A 17,099-nucleotide genomic window follows, 5' to 3' on the forward strand; every position below is an offset into this window, starting at 1 on the left:
ATACGAAATCCAGCATATCTGTCTTGTTTGCTGTGTCATAATAATAATAATAATAATAATAATAATAATACATCACACAGTCCTAGACACTTGGGAAGTGTTCGACTTGTGATTTTGTGATACGAAATCCAGCATGTCTATCTTGTTTGCTGTGTCATAATAAATATAAAATCCAGCATATCTATCTCGTTTGCTGTGTCATACTATGTTGAGGTGTCAATAATAATAATAATAATAATAATAATAATAATAATATAATGTAGTTTGGCACCACTTGAACTGCCTGGGCTCATTGCTTTGGGATCCCAAGAGTTGTAATTTACACTCTTGGGCAGGAAAGGCTCAAGGCTTTACTAAACTACAACTCCCATAGCATTGAGCCAGGGCAGTTCAGGTGGGTTCGAACTGCATCCATTCCACAGTACAGACGCACCCTATGACTTTGGAGAGGAGTTGCAATGCTATAGGAGCTTGGGAGTTGCAGTTTCCCAAGGTCTTGAGCCTGCTCTGACCTTGGGAAACTACAACTCTCAGGCTGCCATAGTGAGAGATGGCATCTCGAGTGCTGCCAAACTGCATCCATTGGAGAGGAGGGGCAGCTTGGGTGCCTGGAGGCGGGACTCCAGCCCGGGACGCGTGGTCATGACAACAGAACGTTGTGCTGGCCGTCTCCTTGGCAACGGAGGCGGGGCTCACGCCTCTGGCTCTTCCCTGCAAGCTGCTCTGGCTTTGCTTTGGGAGATTTTGGAAAAGTTGAACACCATCCCATCCATGGCTTCGGCTTGGGAGGAGCGGATCAGGGCGGCCTTTCAGGACAAGTTGCAACTGATGTAAGGAATGGAGAATGCAAAGGGCAGAAAGGCATCCTTTGTGGCCAAAAGTGTGAACCCACTTCTAGATGGGGTTGTGGGATAGGTCTTGCACCAGGTAAGGTTCCGCTTGCATCTTCCAGGGACATCCCTCCGAGAGAGGACGCCTTCCTGCCCTCGGCTTGCGTCCTCTTGGAGAAGCAGAGAGAGCTGGCCCAGGTGGAGCAGGCCCTGGCGGCCAAGAAGGAGGTAGAGCGGGCTCTGCCGGGGTGGAAGGCTCGCTTTCAAAGACACAGAATGCAACTACGGACCTCGCTTTATGATCTGTCCCATTAGACCAGTGATTCCCAAAGTGGGCGCTACCGCCCCCTGGTGGGCGCTGCAGTGATTCAGGGGGGCGGTGATGGAAACAGGTACATTTGGGGGCGGGGCCAGGGGAGGGGAGGGGCCTCTTCCCAAGTGCCAGAGACAGGGCTGAGCCACTGAGGCGCCTGTTAGGACACAGGGGGTGGAGCTAGGGAAGGGGGCGGGGCCTCCTTCCAAGAGCCTGAGACAGGGCTGAGCCTCTATACCTCTCCTGAGGCGTTTGTTGGGACACAGAGGGCGGAGCTAGGGAAGAGGGCGGGGCCTCCTTCCAAGAGCCTGAGACAGGGCTGAGCCTCTATACCTCTCCTAAGAGGCCTTTTAGGACCAAAGGCCTGGGCTAGGGGTGGGGGCGGGGCCTCCTTCCAAGGGCCAAGACAGGGCTGAGCCTCTATACCTCTCCTGAGAGGACTTTTGGGACTAAAGGGCGGAGCTAGGGATGCGGGCGGGGCCTCTTCCCAAGAGCGCAAGACAGGCTGAGCCTCTGTATACCTCCCCTAAGGTGCTTGTTAGAACATGGGGCGGGGTAGAGAGGTTCAGCCCCATCAGGGACTCGGAAAGAGGCCCCGCCCCCTCCTCTAGCCCCGCCCCCTGCATCCAGGACAGGGATAGAAGCTCAGCCCTGCCTCAGTGCCTGTAACTCCGCCCATCCCAGTCTTGGCTGCCCATTATTCTCAACTTCTTCAATGTAAATGTGCTTATGTATCCTATAATAATAATAATAGAGTGAAACAATAAATGTAATAACAATAATAGAGTAAAATAATAAATGCAATAACAATAATATCAGAAGGAAATAATAAATGTGTTAATAATAATAATAATAAAGAATAAGGTAAAGGTTTCCCCTGACGTTAAGTCTATTACTATTGGCATTATTCGAGTAAAATAATAAATCTAATAATGCCAATAATAATAGAGCAAAAATAATAAATGTACCATATATTCTCGAGTATAAGCCGACCTGAATACAAGCCAGCCAGGACCCTCACCCGAGTATAAGTCGAGGGGGGCTTTTTCAGTTCTAGAAAAGGGCTGAAAAACCTGGCTTATACTCGAGTATATACAGTACCTGCTAGGAACAGAGGCCAACAAACACAATTTGTATTATGTTGTAGGAGACTGGCTTTTTGTGATTTTAGGAGATCTGTGCAAAGGATTAAGGGAGATCAAAGCCAGGACATTCAAAAGCAGAGTCACCGTGACCTCTCGAAGTACAGAGGAGACAATTCCCAGACTTTGCCAAACAGATTTGCAGAAAGGGACTCGAAGGAGTGAGAACCCAGCTCCTGGCTGGACGAGTTGGCGATAGCTCAGAGCATGCCAAGCGAAGCCACCAGTATTGGGAGCCTTGGTCAAATACGTGTGTCTCCCTTGTTCCCTGCTTTTTGTGTCTCTTTTGCAGGAGTTTCAAATCAAGATGGAAGACATCCAGGAGCGACGCCGGGAGCTGGAAGGCAAAGAGCGGCAGCTCAAACAGGCCATCTTGAAGTTTGACAAGTTCCTGAAGGTCTGAAGAAGGGGTATGGGAAGCCAAGGGAGGAAAGAAGGACTAGGCTTCTGAGCTGATTTGCTCCTCCTCTTTGGTAGGAAAACGATGCCAAGCGAAGCCGGGCCTTGCGCAAAGCCGGGCAAGAGCAGCGCCAAGCCACCCAGCGAGGAGCAGAAACCGAACGCCTTCGGGGAGAAATCGCTCAGCTGTTGACGGCGAGGGAGAAGCTTCAGAAGCGTCTGGCCGCTCACAAGATCTTCCCGGATTATCTACAGAAGGTCCTGGAAAAGACCGACCAGGTGAGAGGATGAGGAGAGATGTAAACAAAGGAAAGGCTGGTTGCATTTTGGGCGGAAGAAATGCCGTGCCAGCTTCAGGACGTCTCACGTTTGCCTTCAACAACTTGATGAAGATGCTGCAGGATGGTATTATCCAAACCATGTCTTATGCCAGCTCTGCCCACTTTCCTCTATGCCCTGATGAGAGGGTGGTGAGCGGTTGGCACCATGTAGTTCCAGATCTTGGCAAAGTTCCTTTTTTCAAAGTTAATTCGCAGGCCTTCTTAGCTCGTATGACCAATGACCGGGGCCTTTGGGGCGCCTTGAGTCCAAAGCTTTTCCAAGCTCTGCTTAGCTTGAGAGCGAGCCCTCCTTCTCGCCCCCTCTTCCTCTTCAGTTCCAGGACATCCCGGAGCTGCTTGCCCGCTTCCAGGCCCTGCTCTCCACCCAGGCGGCCTTGGCCCAGAGGGAGCTTGTTGCCCGCGAAGCCGTGGAAGAGGCGCGCGCCCGCCTGGAGCAGTATCGAGAGGAGAGCGGCAACCAGATCCTGCAGCAAAACAACCGGGTGGCCGAGCTGCAGGCTCAGATGGACCACGTCCAGACCAAAGTCCTGGAACTGGTAAGGAACTGGCCTCATTGGCACCGAAAGGTGAGTCAGGACGTGTGAGATTTCTCTTGCCTTCTCGGTTTCAGGAGTCAAACTGGTTTCGCATCCAGAACACAGCCGCCCACAAGACCTTGGAACTTGGGCAGATCAAGCTGGCCGCCTTGAACCTCTTCCAGATGGTAGCCAAATACAAGAAGGTGTCCACCGGCGTGCCCCTGGATGACACCGATGCCCAGCTCGATGCGGTCAGTGTCCTAGTCTAGTCTATTACAGTCAGCCTTCTGGTTTGAAGAGTTGGGGTTCAGCTCCCATTATTCCCAGTGGCCTAAACCTTCACACATTGGACTGCAATCCCAAGCATCCTTAAGCTTGTAGACTATGGCTGATGGGAAACTATCACAGACCCATTGCTGGCTGGAAATCATGGGCACTGTAGCCATGGCAAAGATATTTGGGCCCGAGGTTGGACATTTAGTCATTTAGTGCCAACTAGGTCTATTGAATCAATGGTTGAGTCAATTCATAGATGTATCCAATTCATTCGCTGTGTTTAGTTAGGGCTATCAATAGGTCCAGATCTGTTAGCATCAGGCAAAGCCCACACCACAATTGTGCCAAATAGGTAAAACATTTTGCGCTTTGCTATATTTGTATTTCATAGCTCAGCTTTCTTCCATTACACAATGTAAGAAAATTTGAAAAAAAACCCTGTTCCTGGTTTGCGGTTTAATCAACTTTTAAAATGTTTTTTATGATAGAACCAATTGGGAAATGCCATATATAACCCAAGAGCAAAAATCGTGTTATATAGTGTAATGGGAGTCTACCCACCAGGCATCAGGGAACTCAACCCAGACCAGTGTAGCTTGATCTCTAATCTCTTTCGCACCAGGTCCAGCTCTGCATCGTGGACTTAATCGACATCCTGGCCAATTTCCGTAAAAGCGAACCCACACGAGTTTCACAGCCAGATCCCAGGACGGCGTCTCAGTCCGAGGCCAGCATTCAGCATCCAGGGTGAACTGGGAAACCTCAAACGCTTCCATCACGTCCAACGGCATCCTCTCATATCAGCAGCAGACAACCGTGAACCCTGTATTTGCCAATGTTGGCATGAAGGGAGGACACGGGGAGGCTTCGATTCAACAGAGCCAGACCATTCACTTCCTGGGATGTTCGGCTGTCTTTGCCCAACAACCGCCAGGTTTCTCGCCCTCATGAACTGCCAATAAAAAAATAAATAAAAAGTTTGGGAAAAAGTAGATTGTGCCTAGACTTGCCCAGCGTCACACAATGTTTTTATGGCCAAGCGGGGATTTGAACCCAGGTCTCAGAATCCTAGTCCAACACTCATGCCTCTGTGCCACATTGGCATCGCTCTCTGAACCTTGTAGAAAAAAGGAAAGAGGGAGCACTCACTGGGGAAAATAATAATAATTTTAATGGTTTGCTCCGTTAGTAACAGGTGGGTCCCGAACACCGGGCCCCCGGCTACATCCTCTTCCGCATCTTGCCCTTCTTGGTGGCTCCGCGCCCAAAGGCCGAGCGGCGCATCTCTTTCAGGTGCTGGCGGTTGCGGGACTTCAGGCGCTTGAGGCCCCCCGACTGCAGGAAGCGCTCCTTGGCCTTCTTCTTCCGCTCCTTGAAGATCTGCTGCTTGGTCTTCAGCTCGGAGCGGACCTTGCCCTGCTGGGGACCGCGGCTGCCGTGGGGGGACGATGGCGTCGGACGGGCACCTTTGGGGGAGAAAGAAGAGACTCAGGGGCACGTTACTGACATGTCCTCTTTCTGCTTCAAAAGACACGCGGAAGCAGGATCCGTCCAGATTGACGAGCCATTGACCATGTGTTATGATTAATGTGTTATGATTTGTTGTCTATATATATAAAAGAGTGATGGCATCACGGCGACCCACAAAACAACAAAGCTACAGGCCCCCCAACCTCGAAATTTGACAACACAACCCATCATCCACGCGTCTAGGTTGATACAACAAAAAGAAAAGAAAAATAAAGTCCTAATTAGAGAGAGAGGAATAATTGCTTTTATCCAATTGCTGCCAGTTAGAAGGCTAAGCTCCTCCAACTTGGTCTCCTAGCAACCCAATAAAAAATAATTAAAAACACTAAAAAATAATTAAAAACACTAAAAAATTAATACAATAAAATACTATAATAACAGAAAATAACTAAAAATAATACAAGAAAATAATAAAATATAATAAATAAAAAGATAACTTACAATAAAAATTAATTAAGAAATACAAATAACATCAAATAAAAATTACACAACAATTTTTAACCAATACCACCACCACTTTGCCACAGCAACGCGTGGCCGGGCACAGCTAGTTCTATTATATTTTGTTATATTGTATTTTTCTGGGCATGGCCCCATGTAAGCCGCCCTGAGTCCCCGTTGGGGAGATGGTGGCGGGGTATAAAGTTTATTATTATTATTATTATTATTATTGACCACTGGATGGGGCCTGGAGTCCAACAACGTCTGATTGGCCCCGGCATCCCCACCACAAGTCTAGCTAGCATTCCCAACCTTGCCAAAATGTAGCTCAAGGATGCAGACGTTGGATCGTAACTCCCACTATTCAAGATCCTGGCTAAGGAGGATGGGAGTGACCGTTTTACAACCTTTGCATGGATAGGATAACATGCATATCTGTCCACCATTATCCTGAACCTTGCCTTAAAATGATGCAGCTCGAGTTTGGCTCTCGCTGCATGCCTTTCTGTGCACACAATTGGAAACAGCACCGACCGAGGGCAATTTTACAGGGAAAATGGGGTGCAAAACTCAGAGGCATGTGCCCTTTCCTCACCTCTCCCTTTCCATTGCTTCCCTGACCGGCGCTCGCCTTCCGCCTCCCCGTCGGAGTCCTGCTCGTCGATCTTGTTCCGCTTTTTCCATTTCTCGTAGCTGCGGGCAAGCAGGGTCAGGAAGGCCAACGTTCCCAAGGATGTCCCTTTGTAACTCGCCAGGGTGCCCTCCCTCCCTCCCTCCCATCTAGGAAAGGCACGCTCTCACTCCTGGCTGCCAATGATACCAAACAGAACTTCCACCTTGGCGCTGAGCACCCCCACCCAGCAGAAGGATACAGGTTCCGATTGTAGGAGCTGCTGATGTAGGCGCCGCTCTCGGTGCGGATCTTCTTCTTCTTATCCTCCTGGCCCGTCTGCCCCACAAAGCGCTTCTTCTTCCGATCCCTGGAATGTGACATCAGTGACCAAAAATATATTACTTCCTTCACAAGGGGATGATTTGCAGACACCAGAAGCTAAAGGAGCTGGAGGGCAACTGGAGTCCTCGTTCTCACCATTTCAGGAGCTTCTTGTTCACGTTCATGTTCTCGTTCTCGTCGCCCATCAGATCCAGGACGGCGCCCGAAGCCTGCTGCTCAAAAGCACTGCTTTCTCTGCCGACGCAGAGCCTGGAAGGAAATGAGAATACAGGACAATGGCACTGCCTGATCCAACTGGCAGGTCCGTGCTGTATTCCTATAAGGCTAGCAAGGCTTTTGGGAGGAAAGTCAAGCACTGAATGAAGCTGGGAGCTTTTGTGTGCCATCCCACTGCCTAGGGATCACCAGGAAAAAAAGCAAGCTGGCACCAAGCGTGGCAATGACACTTTGGGGGAGAAAAACTATGTAACAAAACTTGAAAAAAACTTTCTGTTCTTGGTTTGAAAGTGTCCTTTCCTTGCAGTTAGATCAATTTTCCCCATGTTTTTATGATAGAGCCTAATTAGGAAGTGACATTTACAACACAGGAGTCCAAATGGTCTTGCATAGTGTTATTTGCCACCCCATTTTGTACCAAGGACTGGATCTGAGGTCTTCCATGTCCAAACGCTTGCTCTCTACAACTCTCGAGATTCGGCTGCAAACCCTTTTGGGCCACCTACCCGCGCTCGGAGTCAAAATCCTTGGGCCGGTAGGGGATGTAGAAGTCCTTCTCCTCCTGCACTGACAGACGCTGCTTCTTCTTCGTCTTCTCTGCGTCCTTTCTTGCCGGGTTCTGCTTCCGTTTCCTTCCCACCACACTGGAGAAGACCTCCTGGGAGAGAAGCGGAAGGAAAGGTTAGGGACAAACCATACAGACGGCACAGTCTAGTCTGTCAGCGCATGTGCAGAGTGCCTGCAGGAAGGCTCACCTGAAGATGCTCTTCTCCTTCCTCCGGTGCCTCTTGCGCAGCAGGAGACGCTGTTGGTTTTTTTGCGGCCGCCAAGGACAACCTCTCTTGCTGCTTCCGCTGGTGGCGGTCGATAAGCTGCCGGTCGCAGTTGCGCTTGGCGCGCATGACATCGCTGGCCAAGGTCTTCTTGGTGGCGTTGATCTCAAAGATGGTCTAAGGTAAAACAACAGCAGCACTTATAAGGGCCAAGCCGAGGACGCCGTTCCCTTCTCTTGCCCTTCGCAGGCCCAGGATCAACCACAGCTACAGACGCAGATGCCACTTTGGGTAGAATTGGATCTGAGAGAAACCGACTGACTCTCAAATAAATACTTAGGCTAAGCATTCCTTATCCAGAATGCTGAAATAGCCACCACAAAGTGGGGCGAAACTGCATTCAATTACACCTTAAGAGGCATACATATTGCCTTAAGTGATAAAGTCTTAAAAGAGAAAAGGTGGCATGTAAATAAAAGTAATAATAATTACTTTATTTTTGTATGCCGCCACCATCTCCACGAAGGGACTCGGAGCGGCTTAAATTGGGACAAGCCTATGTAATAATAGTAGTAATAATAATAATAATGATAATAATAACAACACTTGGGAAGTGTTCGACTTGTGATTTTGTGATACAAAATCCAGCATATCTATCTTGTTTGCTGTGTCATACAACATCGTTGTGTTGATGATAATAATAATAAAAATAATTATTATTATTATTGGTTGCCATGCCAAAAGATCTCAGCCGGCATTTGGAAACAATACATTAGAAAATCATGATCTGCCAACTGCAAAAGGCCACCCTACTGGGATCTGCATGCATCATCCGAAAATACATCACACAGTCCTAAACGCTTGGGAAGTGTTCGACTTGTGATTTTGTGATACGAAATCCAGCATATCTATCTTGTTTGCTTTGTCATACAATAAAATAATAATAATAATAATAATAATAATAATAATAATAATAATAATAATAATAATGCAAATACAACCATTCTGTACACTTACAGCCTTGGAACGATAGGTTTTGATGCTGTCCACAAACTTGAGCCGCTCCATCTCATCCCCCTCAAAGCGTGAACCTGACAAGAGGGGAAAAGGAAGAAACGTGGGTTGGGATCCCTGCTCAGCCACGAAACCAAGCAAGGCGACAAGAAAAGCCTTTCCAGGAGACTTTCCCCAGTAAAGGCAGCACTCACTGAACAAAGGGTGGATGCCCAGGAGGCTGAAGTCCATCTCTTTGACCCGCTTGATGGATTCGGACGAGGGAGCCGGGCGCGATTTCTGGTACTGCTTTTGGGCATTGTCGGCAACCTGGCGGAGGCTCTGCAGCTCCTGGGAGCGTTCGTGGTCCGTTTGCAGCAAGCTTTCCTCATCGTCGATGATGCTTTGCGGGACGCGGCCAAACATGCCGTCTGTATCTGAAAGGGATTCACAGAAGAGCTGGTAAGGAACCCAGGGACTTTCCACTGAAGAATTATTTAACTGTAAGTTTACAGGTTTATCTGTTGGTGGATGCTGGTGCAATGACCCTAAATGACCTACCTTTAGGCTTTTCGTGAGGACTAGCAAGGACCAGCGGCCGGCCTAGAAACAGATGCAAGTCAAAGAGATAAGGGGTCTCATCTGGCGCCACAAAAGAGTAAGCCGTCCCACTCCTGCCAGCTCGGGCCACTCGACCTAAAACACAGAAAATAAAAGTTGATTAAGAAGTCAGTTGGTCAACAAGTCCTTAGAAGGAACGGAGACTTTTCTGTAATTCCTACAGGAGAGAGAAACAAAAATCTTAATTTAAGCCTGACCAAGGAGCCATGAGATCGTGTCGAATGTACCTGGGCTTCAAGGTCTTCTCACAGATTGAGATACAACAATGGTGAAGAAATTAGGATTTCGAGTCAGCGTGAGTTAACTAGACCTCAAGAACTCACCGACACGATGCAGGAAGAGCTTGGGCTTGGCCGGGAAGCTGTAGTTGATGACGTTGTCCAACAAAGGGATGTCGATGCCCCGGGCGGCCAAGTCGGTGACAATCAGCACAGAGCACTTGCCGTGGGTGAACTTGCCAATGTTGATCTTGCGAGCCGTCTGGTCCAGGGAGCTGTAGACGTGGGTGCAGTCCACCCCTTGGGCTGTTAAGAGCTGAAAACGCATTGATAATTTGAAGCAATCAAGAAATCACGACTGTTTTGATTTCGTTATCTTCCAGGTGATACTCTAGATGGGAATGTACCCTCAGGGGTCTCTGCGTACCTCTTTCAAATACTCGGTGTGGTGCTTTGTGGCCACAAACACAATGGTCTGGTCCTGGGGCCTCACCACCGTCCTCAAGAGGTACAGCAGGAGGGCTGGCTTGTCGTCAGCACGGATGTGATAGAAGGAGAGCTGGAGGAGTGAATGGACACAGAAGGCACACATTAGGAGCTCTCCCTACATATACCCAGCTCCCCGCAACCCGGTTTTCGAGCACAAGTCTATGGCCAACTTCATGTAGATCTAGAGTTCCCTAGGCCCTCATCTTCTCCCATTTGACCTCAAAAGCAATGTCCCTCACCTTAAGCTGCTCGCTCAGCTTGGACTCCACATCTAGACGGATCAACACGGGTTCTGTGAGTCCTGAGATGGGCAAAAGGAAGAGAGGAAACCCGTGAGTATTCCCTTCCTCCTTCTGCATTGACCTAAACGCTCGCTAACTCGTTGCTCAGCTGTTGCAACCCAGACAGATCTGTGTTTGGTCCCCGGACACTGCCAGCTGCCAACGAAAGTGGCCTGAGAACCTCCGGCATAACACCATCCCAGCAAGAACACAAAGCAAGCCACCCATGGCCACAATGCCCTTGAGACCCGAACCCGCTACCCCGTCGCCAGGACTTACCGGCTCGGGCAAACTCCACAAGGACTTTGGGCAAAGTGGCCGAGAAAAGAACTGTCTGGCGGCTTTCGGGAAGCCTCGAAATTATCTCCTTCAGGTGCTCCGAAAAACCCATCTCAAAGAGCCTGGTGGGAAGAAGCAAGATGAGAAATCAGGCAAACCAACTAGGCAGGAAAAGAGAAGTTCTTTTCCTCCAGAGGTTAGAGATTTGAGCATCTTAATTTCCAGAGTCCTGCAAAACAGCTTGGATTTCACTGCCCAGATGCCAATGCAAAGTTTTCGGGCCCCTTCTACACTGCCATATAACTCAGATTATCAAGTCTGATCATCCACATTATCTGCTTTGAACTGGATCAGCAGGAACCAAAACGAACCTGTCCGCTTCATCAAAAACTACGTATTCCACGCTGTGCAGCTTCAGCTTCATTTCCACGGCCACATGCATCAGCCGTCCAGGTGTGGCAATGATTCTGGGGACAAAAAAAATGACTGAATGGGATAAACAGAGGAGGGCACCTTGCAACCCACAACTGACTGACTATGGAGTTTAGAAGAAAATAGGAAATCTCAAAGGCTAGTCAAAAAATCCTTTCAGATGCCATCCAACCCAAAAGGCCTTGCTTTGAACGTTCAAGACTCACATGTCAGGGTTTTCATGGAGAGCGGCAAATTGGTCTTCCATCCTGGAAAAGAAGCGGCAAATTGAGAAAGGTGTGGGGACCAAAAAGGACTCACCCCCCCCCCAAAATAAATACATCTGCCAACTCCCCAAACTACAACTCCCATAAGCCTTCTCCCTCCCTGTCGAAGGATAATGGGAGGTGAAATCCTGCAACAGCAAACAGATGAATATAATTTCCTTTGCAAAGGAAACTTACTTGTCTCCTCCGAGGATCAGGGCCGTTTTTAAGCCAGCAAATCGACCAAGCTGCAGGAGGAAAGAAACAAGAATTACTATATATACTCAAGTATAAGCCTAGTTTTTCAGCCCTTTTTTTAAGACTGAAAAAGCCCCCCTCAGCTTATACTCGGGTGAGGGTCCTGGTTGGCTTATATTTGGGTCAGCTTATACTTGAGAATATAGGGTACATTTATTATTTTTCCGTATTATTGTTGCTGCTATTACATTTATTTTACTCTATTTTTTATTATTATTAATACATTTATTATTTCACTCTGATCTTATTATTATTATTGCATTTTGTGGTAAAATTAGGTGCCTCGGCTTATATTTCGGTGGGCTTATACTTGAGTATATACTGTATTCTTATGATACAAAAACAAGGCTGTGGGAACTCTGACCCTCTCCAGAAGTTTTCAAGTTCAGTTCCTGAATGCCCCAAGGCAAGAGATGATGAGAGTCGGAAGCCAAGCCATCTGGCGGTCCAACTGCTCCCAAACCCCGGGTGCATCAACACTGTGGAACTCATGTATTTTGACTGCTATTTTGGACCAACCTCCTTGGTGAACTTGAGGGTCTGCAGGGCCAGTTCCCGGGTGGGAGACAAGATAAGGGCCCGGGCGCCCGTCTTGGCACTGTGAGCCTTCAGCTTCTCAAACATGGGGATGAGGAAGCAGGCCGTCTTCCCGCTCCCGGTCCTCGCCATCGCCACCACGTCTTTGCCGTCCAGGATCACCGGAATGGTCTGGAAAGCAAGTCCAACTCAAGAAGAGGAAAACACAGCAGTATGGCCCCCGTATCCACAGTGGATCTTTACTATGGAAACCCTAAACCTCATTGAGATGGAACACCGTTGGGAGTCTTCTCACCTTCCTTTGGATGGGAGTCGGGATCTTGTAGCCCTTTTTCATCACGCCTTTGAAAACAGGGTAGCTGAGACCTGAAAGACAAAATACTTTAGGAAGGAGCCACGTCCTTCTTCAGGAGCAGGTAGCTTCCAATGACAGTGGAAGAAGTTGTCCAATATAGGTAGGGGCCACCAAGTTGCCTATACTTGCTGCGTCAGGGCTGAAACTCTTATTTCTCACCCATAGACTGAAAGCCTCCAGACTTCTTCTTCTTCTTGTTCTGGGCCCGGACCATTTCCTGGGTGTCCGGCTCCACGTCGGAGGCGCCTTCGGATTCGGGGAAAACAGAGACTGGCATCTCATAGTCCTTCAAAGAGAGAGAGGAGAGAGCTTAACACATTTACTTTGAACCTATTTTAAATCGCATGTAGATGCTTTTATGTTAAGCCACTTTGTGTCTCCTGCAGGAGAAAGTGAGGTATAAATAATAATATAATAATAATAGTAATAATAATAATATATAAATAATAATAATAATAATGAGCCCCCAGTGGCACAACTGATTAAACCACTGAGCTGCTGAACTTGCTGATCAAAAGGTTGGCGGTTCGAATCCGGAGTGGGGTGAGCTCCCACTGTTAGCCCCAGCTTCTGCCAACCTAGCAGTTCGAAAACATGCCAATGTGAGTAGATCAATAGGTGCCACTCTGGAGGGAAGGTAATGGCATTCCATGCAGCCATGCTAGTGGCCACATGACCTTAGAGGTGTCTATGGACAATGCCGGCTCTTCGGCTTAGAAATGGAGATGAGAATTAGTAGAAAACTACTTCAGAAGAATGAAGAAATAATTGACTATTAATAATGGAAGAAACATTAGGGTCAGAAGGACAATGAGTAATTTTAGAGGAATGAAACAAGTTATTATTTTGCTCTTCTACATTCTTCTATCACGACATTGTTCCCACACTTTCACTGTATTCTATTGTTAATACTTTAATAAAAATGATAATACAGAAGAAATGGAGATGAGCACCAACCCCCAGAGTCGGACACAGGGGAAAGCCTTTACCTAATATTACATTATATTATATAGTCATATAATAAGATTATATTGTATTATATTACACTGACTTTTATTATATAGATCAGATCCCATAGCATTGGGAATAAATAAAAAATAAAAATATTATATAATATTATAATCATATAATATACCACTAGCTTTGCCCGGCCACGCGTTGCTGTGGCTTATGCTTTCAGAGTGTTGTTCTTTATTTACTGTCCTGATTTTAGAGATTATATTGTTCTGTATTATTATATCACAGTAATTATTACATATTATATTTATAATCTTATATTATTTGCTTAGAACTGGATTATATGAGGTCCCTTCTACACAGCTGTATAAAATGCACACTGAAGTGGATTATATGGCAGTGTGGACTCAAGATAATCCAGTTCAAAGATTATAAATGGGTTATATAGCTGTGTGGAAGGGCCTTGAGTCTACACTGCCATATAATCCAGTTAAAATCTGATAATCTGTACTTTATAGGCAGTGTGGAAGAGGCCTAAGTGAGGCCTAACTCTGCCTGTCCCCTGGGCTGAGTGGGTTGCTAGGAGACCAAGTGGGCAGAGCTTAGCCTTCTAACTGGCAGCAATTGGATAAAAACAATTCTTCCTCTCCCCCTAATTAGGACTTTATTTTTCTTTTCTTTTTGTTGTATGAACGTAGAGGCATGGATGAGGGGCTGTGCTGCCAAGTTTAGTGTTTCTGGGATGTGTAGTTTTGTTGTTTTGTCCTAGGCCGAAATTTCATTACCCTTTTATATACAGTAGAGTCTCACTTATCCAACACTCACTTATCCAACGTTCTGGATTATCCAACGCATTTTTGTAGTGTATGTTTTCAATACATCGTGATATTTTGGTGCTAAATTCGTAAATACAGTAATTACTACATAGCATTACTGCGTATTGAACTACTTTTTCTGTCAATTTTGTTGTATAACATGATGTTTTGGTGCATAATTTGTAAAATCCTAACCTAATTTGATGTTTAATAGGCTTTTCCTTAATCCCTCCTTATTATCCAACATATTCGCTTATCCAACATTCTGCTGGCCCGTTTATGTTGGATAAGTGAGACTCTACTGTAATAATAATATGAGCCCCCAGTGGCGCAACTGATTAAACCACTGAGCTGCTGAACTTGCTGACTAAAAGGTTGGTGGTTCGAATCCGGGAGTGGGGTGAGCTCCCACTGTTAGCCCCAGCTTCTGCCTACCTAGCAGTCCGAAAACATGCAAATGTGAGTAGATCAATAGGAAAGTTAATGGCATTCCATGCAGTCATGCCAGCCACGTGACCTTGGAGGTGTCTACGGACAATGCTGGCTCTTCTGCTTAGAAATGGAGATGAGCACCAACCCCCAGAGTCGGACCCAGGGAAAGCCTTTACCTAATATTACATTATATTATATAGTCATATGATACGATTATATTGTATTATATTACACTGACTTTTATTATATAGATCAGATCCCATAGCATTGGGAATATATAATAAATACAAATATTATACAATATTATAATCATATAATATACCATAGTAATGATCCAATGCTATAAACTGCTGCAGTTCAAAGCAGATCTTGTGGGATTATCTGCCTTGATATTCTGGGTTATATGACTGTTTGGAAGGCCTGTAGTATCCTGTTTGTATTTTTGGATGCTCTGGCTGGGTCTGATATTAGAGCCTTGAGCTTCTGATGGGAGGGTGGGAACCCACTGCAACTCCCATCGTCCCCGATCCTGTCCCTACCTGTTGCTCGGCCACGTCCTCGTCCTTAGGCCGCCGCTTCCTTCTCCTCCGCCGCCCGAAGGCCTGAGCCGGAGCCATCGCTCCCGAAGATCCAGGAAGTTCTGAGCAGAGCCAGCCACGTGCAGGAGAAAGGGTTGCCTCGGGGGCGGAGCTTAGACTCAAGCTTGGCGTGGGATTGGACGAGCGGACGAGCGGGTGGGAGGAGCCTCGTCTAAGCCCCGCCCAGATCTCGCTTCTCGCGCCTGGCAGTGCCTAAGCTCCTCTGTCACTCACAGCATTGGGCACATAGAGATAGTAACAGTAAGACAACTCACTCATCTCACGAATGTGGGTGAGCTTGACCACAGAGATAAGACTTTTAGACTAACACATTTCATTACAGATTGAGCCTCTCTTGATCAAACTCCTTGGGATTTGGGGTGCACCCACCCTGGAGAATAAATGCAGATGGACACCCTTTGTACTGCCATGGCATCGTGGGGTGTTGTAGTTTGACACTCTTTGGCCCAGAAGACCTTGGGAAACTACGTCTCCCAGCATCCCATAGCATTGAGTCATTAGTATAGTATATTATTATATCAGATATTATATTATTTAATATATAATAAATATTATATTGTTTTATATAATGTATAATAATATATTATTTATATAACTTATAATATTATATTACTTATATGTAATGTTATTATGTTATAATGTCATATAATAATATATTGTTATATTGAATTACAGTATATTATTTGATCCCATAGCATTGGGTCATTAATATAGTGCTACATTATTATATTATATAATATTACTATAGTATATTATTATATCAGATATTATCTTATTTATTATATAATATATAATAATATTATATTATTTATATAATGTATAATAATATTATATTGCTTATATGTAATATTATTATGTTATAATGTCATATAATAATATATTGTTATATTGAATTACAGTATATTATTTGATCCCAGAGCATTGGGTCATTAATATAGTGCTATATTATTATATTATATAATATTAGTATAGTATATTATTATATCAGATATTATATTATTTATTATATAATATATAATAATATTATATTATTTTATATAATTTATAATTATATTATTATATTATGTATATAATTTATAGTATTATCATATTACATTATATGCAATATTATTATATTATAATGTCATATATGAATATATTGTTATATTGAATTACAGTATATTATTTGATCCCATAGCATTGGGTCATTAATATAGTGCTATATTATTATATTATATAATAATATAATATTTTTATTTGTTATATAATACATTATTATATGATTCTAACATATTATATAGTCATATAATATAATAAGCTATTGTTCTATTATATTTTTTGATCCCATAGCATTGGGTTCTTATTCTATTATACTATATTATTATATAATAATGTTATATTTATTTATTTATTTAATACATTTATATCCCGCCCTTCTCACCCCGAAGGGGACTCAGAGCGGCTTACAAATTAAATTTACATACAATATAATATTATTAGCATAGCGCAATACTGGCAATGAATTACCATATCGTACTATATCTATCTATTGTAATATTATTAATAATATTACATGTAATATATACTTGATTTTATTATATTGCATTATTAGTATTATCTTGTATTACAAAATAATATTATTAATATTATATGCATATTATATTATTTTATATTCTCATATTATATATTATTATATTACTAGCTGTGCCTGGCCACGCGTTGCTGTGGCAAAGTGGTGGTGGTATTGGTTAAAAATTGTTGTGTAATTTTTATTTGACGTTATTTGTATTCTTTAATTAATTTTATTGTAAGTTATCTTTTTATTTATTATATTTTATTATTTTCTTGTATAATTTTTAGTTATTTTTTGTTATT

General features: G+C 44.7%; 2 protein-coding genes across 2 annotated transcripts; one reads left to right on the top strand and one right to left on the bottom strand.

The window, feature by feature from the left end:
- The first annotated feature begins 627 nt into the window (after positions 1–627).
- On the top strand, positions 628–4,811 carry cfap73 (cilia and flagella associated protein 73). Its single transcript, XM_008118673.3, has 7 exons — positions 628–830; positions 953–1,058; positions 2,578–2,682; positions 2,763–2,963; positions 3,340–3,561; positions 3,636–3,794; positions 4,442–4,811. Exons 1-7 carry the CDS (start codon positions 643–645, stop codon positions 4,568–4,570), a joined length of 1,110 nt encoding a protein of 369 aa, XP_008116880.2. The 5' UTR covers positions 628–642; the 3' UTR covers positions 4,571–4,811.
- Positions 4,812–4,968: 157 nt separating this feature from the next.
- On the bottom strand, positions 4,969–15,322 carry ddx54 (DEAD-box helicase 54). The gene is made up of 20 exons (XM_003226023.4): positions 15,186–15,322; positions 12,602–12,728; positions 12,383–12,453; positions 12,070–12,258; positions 11,491–11,540; positions 11,254–11,295; positions 10,987–11,082; positions 10,616–10,737; positions 10,295–10,356; positions 9,994–10,125; positions 9,672–9,882; positions 9,289–9,423; positions 8,943–9,164; positions 8,752–8,825; positions 7,717–7,911; positions 7,468–7,619; positions 6,881–6,994; positions 6,663–6,770; positions 6,386–6,483; positions 4,969–5,285 (listed from the first exon to the last, which is right to left on the bottom strand). The coding sequence occupies exons 1-20, from the start codon at positions 15,261–15,263 to the stop codon at positions 5,041–5,043; spliced, it is 2,523 nt and encodes an 840-aa protein (XP_003226071.1). The 5' UTR covers positions 15,264–15,322; the 3' UTR covers positions 4,969–5,040.
- Between the last annotated feature and the right edge of the window lie 1,777 nt (positions 15,323–17,099).

The sequence above is a fragment of the Anolis carolinensis genome, chromosome X (assembly GCF_035594765.1).
Source record: "Anolis carolinensis isolate JA03-04 chromosome X, rAnoCar3.1.pri, whole genome shotgun sequence".
Lineage (NCBI taxonomy): Eukaryota > Metazoa > Chordata > Lepidosauria > Squamata > Dactyloidae > Anolis > Anolis carolinensis.

Coding starts and splice junctions, on each gene's coding strand:
- cfap73 (XM_008118673.3), top strand. CDS start 643: ATGACAACAGAACGTTGTGCTGGCCGTCTCCTTGGCAACGGAGGCGGG. Junction 2,964..3,339: donor TCCTGGAAAAGACCGACCAG/GTGAGAGGATGA, acceptor CTTCCTCTTCAG/TTCCAGGACATCCCGGAGCT. Junction 3,795..4,441: donor CCGATGCCCAGCTCGATGCG/GTCAGTGTCCTA, acceptor CTTTCGCACCAG/GTCCAGCTCTGCATCGTGGA.
- ddx54 (XM_003226023.4), bottom strand. CDS start 15,263: ATGGCTCCGGCTCAGGCCTTCGGGCGGCGGAGGAGAAGGAAGCGGCGG. Junction 10,738..10,986: donor GTTTTTGATGAAGCGGACAG/GTTCGTTTTGGT, acceptor TCTTCCCACCAG/GCTCTTTGAGATGGGTTTTT. Junction 9,165..9,288: donor TCCTCACGAAAAGCCTAAAG/GTAGGTCATTTA, acceptor AATCCCTTTCAG/ATACAGACGGCATGTTTGGC.